The 9,956-nt window shown below is 32.9% G+C and overlaps 1 protein-coding gene across 1 annotated transcript in view; it reads left to right on the top strand.

The window, feature by feature from the left end:
* LOC106099898 overlaps positions 1 to 9,727 on the top strand; it is a 52,411-nt gene extending 42,684 nt beyond the window's left edge. The window contains exons 6-11 of the mRNA XM_013278584.1: positions 1,419 to 1,601; positions 1,823 to 2,017; positions 2,394 to 2,570; positions 7,765 to 7,860; positions 8,345 to 8,429; positions 8,750 to 9,727. Of these exons, the coding sequence (XP_013134038.1) occupies positions 1,419 to 1,601; positions 1,823 to 2,017; positions 2,394 to 2,570; positions 7,765 to 7,860; positions 8,345 to 8,429; positions 8,750 to 8,831 (818 nt within the window). The 3' untranslated portion in view covers positions 8,832 to 9,727. The remainder of the gene's footprint in view (positions 1 to 1,418; positions 1,602 to 1,822; positions 2,018 to 2,393; positions 2,571 to 7,764; positions 7,861 to 8,344; positions 8,430 to 8,749) is intronic.
* Positions 9,728 to 9,956: the final 229 nt, after the last annotated feature.

The raw sequence follows: 9,956 nt of genomic DNA on the forward strand, positions 1-9,956 counted from the left end.
ACATCTATTTTTTTTATAACATTATGTGGCAAACGAGCAAGCGGCCACTAGAATCCGCCAAAATGGTGAAGCGACCGCTGCTCATAGACATCCGCAATTGCAGATGCGTTGCCTACCCTTATACGACGGAGGAGGAGACGTATGTACATAAAGAGGATAATTCCCCTTCCTATGCATCTCCTCCACCGTCAAATCCACTTCCCCTACCCAACCTCTCCTTATAAGAAAAGGATGGTAAAGAGAAAGCGACTAATTTGAAGTACTGTTTTAAGCAAAGGTTACATATGTTTGTAGTTTAAACTTATGAGGTTTCAGTATAAAAAAACATTTCGTTAAAAATAAAAACTTCAGAATATTATAGGAAACAATAATAACCATGTTAATGATACCTTAGAGCGGGCGCACACCTTTGATTAAAAAATCTCACAACTGTTCTGCGATTGTCGCATGTTTCGCAGCCAATTCAACTGTTTAGTTGTAGAACTAAAAATCAAACAAAAAATGGGACCCACCTACAAGCATTACCTTTCGGATAAAAAAATAATTATCAAAATCGGTCCACTAGCGGCGGAGTTATGCCGTAACACACATAAAAAAAAGAACATATCGACGCATTGAGTACCTCCTTCTTTTGGGAAGTCGGTCAAAAAATCAAGTACACACCTCTATATAAGATCATAGGAATCAAAAGACGACTAAATAGTTGTGCGATAGTTTAGTCAATGTGTGCGCGCGATCTTAATGTTACTTTTGTGTTTTTTTACGACTGACACGTTAGAAGTGCGTTGACTGGCATTATAATTTGGACATTTTAGTAATCACGTCAATGCGGTGAGTGGATGAAACGCTTCCGTCTTGTTTATGGTGTAGTTAAATGTCCGTGGAAACATTTAACGTCTATTCTTTGTTTCTATAAATGTTGATGCATTTATACAACAAAACATAATATCTAAACGATTTTGTGCGATTCATTCACCAGAAAAAAAAAAGATATTTTACTAGTATTTGCACGGTACTGGTCATTATTATAGGATTTATTTTGTGGGAACATGATTTCGGTATCGCTATGCGGATTATGTTCAATCCTCGAATGAGTTCGCGAATCACGAACCTATCAATGCGAAGCCTAAAGGCTAAAGGGTCTGAAATAAGGCATTTCAATTTATTTTTATAATTACTAAAAAACTACGTAAAGAAATTAACTGATTACTTTATAAAGTAATAAAAAATTAAAGTGCTTTACTTTAAAAATAAGCTCGCTTACTATACTTTAGTTATTTTTTAAATACATAGATGGCGTTATTTTCAATTACTATAGGTTTTTGTAGATTGAGAGCACATTCAGAAAATAACGTAATATCAAATTACAAACTATTAGTATGTATGAAGCAAAAAATAATGTTCACTGTCAATTACAGACTCTTTAGCAGTACATTACTGCAACCGGGAGGTGTTCGTTGCGGCGTCGGGTCCAGACAGCGAAGGCTACATACGGACACCAGGGTACCCGCACTTCTACGTAGGAGACGAGTGCCGGTGGCGGCTCAAAGCTGATCCTGAACAACGCATCCGAATCTCTCTACTGGATGTTAGCTTAAGAAGTGAGTAAATACTTTGCTAGCCTGTTGTTTAGGCTCTATAGACTATATCAGGGGTGGCGAACATTTATGTATCGAAGTGCCATTTTTTTTTAAAAAAAGAAAGGTTAAATGCGGTGTTAGACGTACCATCTGATTATTTTGACTGCGATTATTACGTCAATGCGATGGCACACCAATTTCATCCTTTTTTCGTTGTTTTTTATGATTTTTCTATATTCCAGGTATTGGTCCATTCGAAGAACAGTGTACAGATTTCGTGTCTGTGGTTGACTCGAATGGAGAGTCGCTACTGTCCACTTGTGAACAGGTGGATTTGCCTCTGAGGTTGACTTCCACGACGAATGCCTTAGAGGTTATAGTAGAAGCAAAATCTCAAGGCGCCTTTCCAAAGAGAGGCGTTTTGCTACATTATAAGAGTAAGAAATGAACGTTTTAATATTATTTTATAGGATTATAATATTTTTCTTTGTAAGATGTAACGAAAAGATCTTTACTTTTAGTAGTGTAAGGTGAAATTTGTAGTTTTGAAAATGTAGTGTACTTTTAACGCCATCTGTTGTGTAATAGTAATGAACTTTAAGGGTTTGCATTTTTGCTAAATTTATCAACGCCATCTGTTGAGTACCATTAAAATTTTTGGCTATCACTCGTTCTAGTAATAGCCACTAGATGGCACTAAACATTTTAAATCGACGACGTTTTCTTTTGTGCACGAATCGCGATTTTAAAAATGCAGTTTTTTTTTACTGTTTACGTAAATGTTTTTATGAGATTAAGAAAAAATATTTTTAGGTTTGGGATGTGTGACGTTACCAGCGCCATCTGATGGATACCTGGTGTACCGCAATGAAGATGTTGCGCATTACATGTGCAATGTGAACTTTGTTTTCGTGGATACGCAACAGAGGGCGCTGATGCTATGGTGCTTTGAAGATAATAGATGGAATGGGACAGTCCCTTTATGTATAGGTATGTGATTTATAAAATTAAGTTAACTTCGCCAGTAAAATATTTAATGTATACCATTCTTTTGGAGCAAATTCACATTTTTAAGTATGTTTTTTTTTACTACAAGTTTTAAAATACTCCACAATGTTATAATTTAAAATACTACAAAAATAATATAAGTGCATAATACGAGTAAGTTTTTAAATGTCTTAGGTTCCATGCATTTTCACAATTTAAATAAAAGCAACCTTTTTTATAAAGCTATAGCTATCTCTTTCAAAATCCTTATTATAACCAGCAAAAGAACGAGATAGCATAATTCGCAAGTTTCATTTAAAGGCTTGGGATTGTAAGCAAAACATAAGCCTTATTTCAACGGGATAGAGTTCTAATTCGTTTGTATAATTTCATTACTTTAACACTTAGGGCTTTTGGTTCAACCGCGTTTCAGTAAATACAATGGTATTCCGTATTTAGTCGCATAATATCTCGCGCGGTCAGTCGCCATAGCTCCACTTCGTTCGAACGACGTTTCTGTCACTTTTGGTCCAAGAAACCACGTGTCGACACACGAAGTGAGTTAACAAAATACACTTAATTTGAGTAATGTTATTTATTCATTTGATGTCTTAGTAATTTATAGTGATTAATAGTGTTTTATGTTCGTGTTGTAGGTAAGCGTTTCAGCTAATAATAATAATAAAAATATGATAAAACATGTAAAGAGGACCTATTAAATGACCTTTAAATTAAAAAAAAATATTGCATTTCAATAAAGATAATCATTAACCTATTTGTAGTTGATTACTTTTTTTACTTACTTTTTTATATCGTAAAATTAAAAATACTTTACATTTTAATAAATAAACAATTCGTTATTTAAGATTTGTCATTTCAATTTGATAAACACATTTTGTAATGAACACGTAAAATGCAAATAAACTTTATCTTGTTACGCTTTGAATAATTTGATAATTGGAATCGACAATGCTTGTTATCGGAACAATTGACATAAATTTTAAATACAATAAACATGCTTTTAATGCATCATACAATATTAGTATTTGTTATAAGATTGCTTAAATATTAATAATTTAATTTAAATAAAATCATGCAATAATCTTGTTTGATCATAACGTGTTATTAAAAAGTATACAAACAGAATTGGCGTCAGCTGGCGTTCTATTTTTAAATTTAGCTTCACACAAAAATCGTCTTTTCGCCAGACGGAGTTTATTACGTCTTTTTTTTTAGAAAATGACCTTACTTATGGCCAGTTTGTTTCTTTTACTAAAATTCTTTAAGTATATTTAAAAATAAGATCGATGGACTGATTTTTAATTTTTTTACGTTTAGAATAAGTTGAAATCAGTGATGAGACAAACGATGAAAAAGTCACCTGTATTTTGTTTTTGGGACACATTTAAATAGCATGTTTATGTATAATTTTATGACCGGTCAACGAGAAATTTTACGACTTCTCCGTATTGAAAGGTGTTGGTCAACGTGAACCTTCCATAAATGTGAATAAATGTCATCAAAATCAAATTGGATTTCGAAAGATAATCTCGATTTTATGAAAGCACAAGATTACTGTGTAGCCGTGACTTTGGTAGATAACATGGTAGTCTACCACTATTCATTAAACGTAAATACAAATATTGGAGCAAAAAACGAAAAGAAAATTATGGCCAGTAATAAAACCGACGTGAAATTACTTGATCTATAGCGGATGAAAAAAAAACAAAACGTCGTTTTTGTTTTTCATTTCTCACGTCACTCCACTTCGACCCAAAGCCATCGATGTCAAACTCGTAGCACGAAGAGGTTGCTGTACGTTTTCCAAATAAGTAGGTACAATCGTGTAAATCAGCGGTCTATTTTGAAATAATTGCCTTATTCATTACTCGTTGCAAGGAGACAAACTCCGCCTCTTCCTACCAAATTAGATAGCAGTGAGTGTGAAGGGACAATAAAAAGGAACTAGTTGTGAATTACCGACTTTTTTCGTAGATACATTTATAGCAGCGTTGCATTGATGTTTCTGGCTGATTCCGTGTCTCGTTACAAAGTATTCAAATTGTACATTTATGGTGGATTGCCGCCAGTTTTCTCGACTGTGCCTACCTAACTCTTCAATCTTCAATGTAGTACTCGTGCTATTTTATATTGTTTAAAACGTGCAATGTTTATGGTTAGCGTTAATTATCTAAATTAATGTTACTAAATAATTACAAACATTGTCAACAACAAAGACCTTCAATTATTACGTGATAAGCACGTCCTCAGTGCTTAGTCAGCCTACCCCAGTTAGTTACGTTATCAGACCTCTGTGTCACAAATTCGCTCGCCTTTTGTTCTTGTATAACGCTGTCAAATTAAATTGTCTTAATGTAGCATGTGGAAAGTAATTGTAAATAATATGTCCAGCTGTGATTTGAGGTTTTTAATTTTATGAAAAGGCTTAGGTTTTTCGTTCTTCTGTCGGAATGCTGTAAATACCAATTAAAAAATGTTTCGTGTTTTATCAATCCGTCTCTAAAACGTTTTTAATATTTACATTTCATCTATGAAATTAAAAAGAATATAAGGAAATAATTATATCTAAGAGAAAAACTCCGAAAAAAAAGTTTCACCCTAATGGAAGAGACACTTTATTTTCAGGTATATGTGATTACTGTAAGGAAATAGTATTAGGTAAACTTTCGTTACTAATACATTTTGCTTGTCGGATCTGTCACGCATTTCGGCTACACAAGTTGTGGCAATCTGATTACATTTAGGGGGCACTAATGCGGGGCGCATTACACCCCCTCCCGCATTCGAGCCCATTTCCGGCTTACAAGCAATTACACAAAAGATCCCGACATCGCCACCGTCGCGTCGTCAACTTAACGTGAAAGTAATAATTCAAGACTTCGAATGAAAGCCGACATAAACTAGTGATGTACGCGAGGAATTTAATAATATCGATAGATGATAAATATTTTTTTTCCAAAATGTTATTGAAAATTTTTTTATTCTTAATTTACGAGTAGTTGGCAGTTTTATTTAATTATTGTTTTTGTGCTCTATTTAGTAGCTAACATAAGTTGTTAAGACATTGCATTTTCAGTAGGAAAGGTTTAGAATCTATGGTGTTATTTCAAGACGGACCAGTTTTTATATTAATAAAAGTTGTTTAGATATACACAACTTTATTGAAGTGATTGAATAAGAAACATCGAGAAAAAGATATTTGAAAATACCTTCCTGTTTAAGGTAGATAGTGTAGAGAAAAAAGGGAAACTATTATTTAAATAAACATATAGACCCGTCCATCACTAGTCGCGGTAATTAAACTCGTTAAATGTAGTCGCTGACACTTCGCAGAGCCCCGTCTGACGACCCCCTTATTCCCTTTACTGAACAGGGCTATGCTGAACAGTAAAGTACACTGTACTATTTAAAGTACAGCACTGTGGTACGGCATCGAGTTGGCAACTCTGCCCTGCGAATAAAAGGTCCCTGATTACAGTCTCGATACCACTGTTCGTTTTTAATTACAACGTAGTTGTGATATTTTATTTAATCACTTGTATACAAGAACAAAGCCATCGCGTGTTTTATTGTTGCCTTTCTGAATTGTTCTGTTAATGAACCTTACGTCATTGTCGTTAATATTTTATGACTCCTTACCCCTATAAAGAGTATTAACTAATTAAAGGGATAATTAAATGATTACTACGGACATATTAATATTATATTCAAAAAGGTACAAGAAAAAGAAAAATCTTTTATAATTTGTTTTTCGCGATTGCCTGAGGATTATAATGCCGTCTTTTAGCGTAATACCAACAAATTAAGGATGAACAGAGCTACCGAATTAAAATATTATTGTATTATAACAATGCTGTACAAGATTTTCGTTTTTATTACGTTTTATTTATTTATTTTATTTAAATACTGTTGCTGTGACTTTGCCCGCGTGAAATTAAAAAAATGATAAAAATTATAGCCTATGTTACTCACGCATAATGTAGCTTTTTAATGGTGAAATAATTTTGAAATCAGCTTAGTAATCTTTAAATTATATCAATACATAAAAAATATACCTTTTTTAAAATTAGTATAAATTAAAATTCTACGTAAAGATCGGCGTCAATAAATTCTGTTATCGATAAATTTTGTGAACAACACTATTTTACATTACAAATATATATAGTGGTTCCATTAATTAATGTGTGGCTCAAATTTTATTCCCTAGAGAATAAAATCCTTTATAACATTGCGTTACGAGCTAGTTGGTTCTACATGAAGGCTTCTTAGGACGCTGTTAATTTTGTGCCGTAAAGCAAGAGCCTCTTCAACACAGAGGCTCCTTTGGGCTTTTCTATTCACAGCTTCTTTGGCATCTACGTTAATAACGCAAAAGGACATTATAAACAACATTTTTAATATTAATGAATATGAAAAATCATACGTTAAACAGTTGACTACTTAAATCCTTATATTTTTCTTTAACAGGGCAAATAATGATTAAAAGAAATCTGTAATTATGAGAATACATGGTGATATTTGTTTTACAAGCAAATATGAAAATGTTTACTTTCTCAATACACATATTTTTTATGACAAAGATAATAAGTATGTTATAATTCTTGCCTTAAAAGAAAATATAATTTCTCTATGATTCTACTGTTTATTTGAATAATCAAGAGATTGTATTGTTTCAAATAACAAACTCGTGTAATGGGAATATTCTCGTGGAAAATATTAGCATAAATTATCAGTTATTATTGAACACGCTTTATGTATGTTTGTGTATTATTTTATGCAACAGTTCAAATAAAAAATAAAAATCTATCAGAAGAATAACTTGTAACTTTTCAATCAAGATATCTGCAGATGAGTTCAAATCAAAGAGCAATTAATTTAAATACAACTAGCTGTTGCTCGCGACTTCGCCCGCGTGAAAAAATAGCCTATATTACTCACTGATAAATTATCTTTCTAACGGTGAAAGAATTTTTAAAATCGGCCCAGTAGTTTATGAGTTATTTCAATACATACAAAGATATAAATATTTCCACTTTATAATAAATATTAGTACAGATTACTTAAATTGACATGTGGTTTTGAAAAATGTTTCAAAGAAAGTGTCAACTCTGGTACATTAAAACACGTGTATGTACGGACGGTGCCTTTTTTATTATTTTTTTTTATTCCATTCCAGAAGAGACGACTATAAAGGTCGTCGGGAACGATTCAACTGCGGAAGGTCCAGATAAAGATACAAAACTGCCGCACAACGAGGCTAACATGATAGTCGGTGAGTAGGACAAAAATACACATACATTTAGCAGGAATATTACGAGTAAGAAGAGCGTAGCCAGTAGCTATATGGACAGCATACCTATACTTCTATATAAAAAGGAAGATTTGGATTTCTGTTTGCATTGAAATAATTCAAAAACTACTGGACCGTTTACAAAAATTGTTGCACCATTAAAAAGCTAAGTTATCACTGAGTAATATAAACTATCTTTTATTCTTTTTTTTTAATTTCACGCGGGCGAATTCGCCTTAGCTAGTCATACTTCATGCTAATATTATAAATGTGAAAGTTTAGATGGATAGATGGATGGATGTTGGTAGAGTTTGTAGCCTAAACTGCTGAAAAGGTTACAATGACATTTGGTATGGATATAGAGGATAGTCTGGAAGAACACATAGGCTACTTGGTTTTGTTTTTTTATTACCACGCAGACGGAGTCTCGGACGAAAGGTAGTATTAATATATTTTTATTGTGCAGACATCGTGATCCCGTCGCTGTTGATAGCGGCGCTGTTTATCGGCAACGCTTTCATCGTGCTCATCATATACAAATACAGGAAACGGTAAGATTCATACAAATCACTAAAATAAATGCGAAAATTTAGATGTATTGAAGTTTGTTAGTTTGTAGTCTAACTACTGGACTGATCAAAGTGAAATTTGGCATAGATGTAGTTGAAAGTCTGGATGAACTTATAGGCTACTTTTGTTTTTTAATTCCACGCGCACGAAGTCGTGGGCAAAAGCTAGCTAACTAGAAAGTATAAGCTTCATCCAGCTGCGACACTATCCGTGTGGCATCTCATTATTGCAGAATAACTAATTCGAATGTAACAATTTTTTTACATAGTTTTATGTTAATATACTTTTGTATTTTATTTAGAAAAACTGAAGACTTGGAAGATGAGTTTAACACCATTCCATTGACCGTCAACGGAATGCACAGCGCGGGGAACGCTGTGTGAAGAGGATATTATGCGGTTGTTGCTTGCAATTTAGTTAATTCAATAATTACAATTAGATTAACATCAGTAACAACAGTAGGACGTAGATGTATGTATACAAAAAAAAATCTTTGGACACAACACCGTATCAAATAGTACGAAGCTGTTTTTTTTTTTCTTCACATCATTTACAAATCTAAAAAGAAAATTAGGTAGAAATAGGTAAAAAAGTTGGAATAATTTGCTGGTAGTTGAACAATGTAAATAGACTGTTTTCATTTATAATGTAAGCAACATCCGCAAAAAGATGTAGACACACCAAGCTTAAATCGTCCTCTCTTAGATCGTCTGTGTCTGCTGTTAGGGCCCATTCACACTAAAAGCGCGTTATCAGTCATTACTGCAAATAAATTGAATAATCATTGGTACTTTCATATCCATTTTTAAATTTAAAAAATCTCAGATTATAACAGGTTGAGAATTTTTTGTTTATGATGGCTTGGATTATCTTTTACTATATGACGCGACTTAATAACCATTGCAGTCTTTTTAATTTTATCTCTGTTATACCAAAGACAATCATGCCAAAGCGGAAGAATATTTTAATTGCACCAAAGCGCTCGCGAATTTAATGTGAATGTGGCCTTATTTCTAAGTTACCTTATTTATTTGTTAATAGTTACCGCATTTAAAACAGTGACTAAATAATTTAAAACGATTATTAGGCGTTAAGTATGGACTGATAATGATATGAAATACTCGGTAAAGTCGCTGATTCCTTCGCAGGTGTGGCACAGCCCTTATTTGTCAGTCGTAATGAGTTGCCTCTCATTTGGCTTTCTTTTTAAAAAATTGTTGACTTTTTGTATTTGGTAAATACTGTATAGATTCTGTAATGAATAAAGCACTATCTTTAACTTAATTTGTTTTTATTTTCCTTGTCTAAATCCATAGAAAAGACCAGAATAAATTTAATCTTACTATCTCAATAATTACTCCGAATCCGAAAGTTTAGATGGATGGATGTTTGTTAGAGTTTGTAGCCTAAACGGTTGAATAGTTTTTGATGGAATTTGGTACATATGTAGATTTTTAACTACACGCGGACGGAGTCGCGGGCGAAAGCTAGTTAGTTAATAAAATCTT

Source organism: Papilio polytes, unplaced genomic scaffold (genome assembly GCF_000836215.1).
Source record: "Papilio polytes unplaced genomic scaffold, Ppol_1.0 DF824102.1, whole genome shotgun sequence".
In the NCBI taxonomy this organism is placed as follows: Eukaryota; Metazoa; Arthropoda; class Insecta; order Lepidoptera; family Papilionidae; genus Papilio; species Papilio polytes.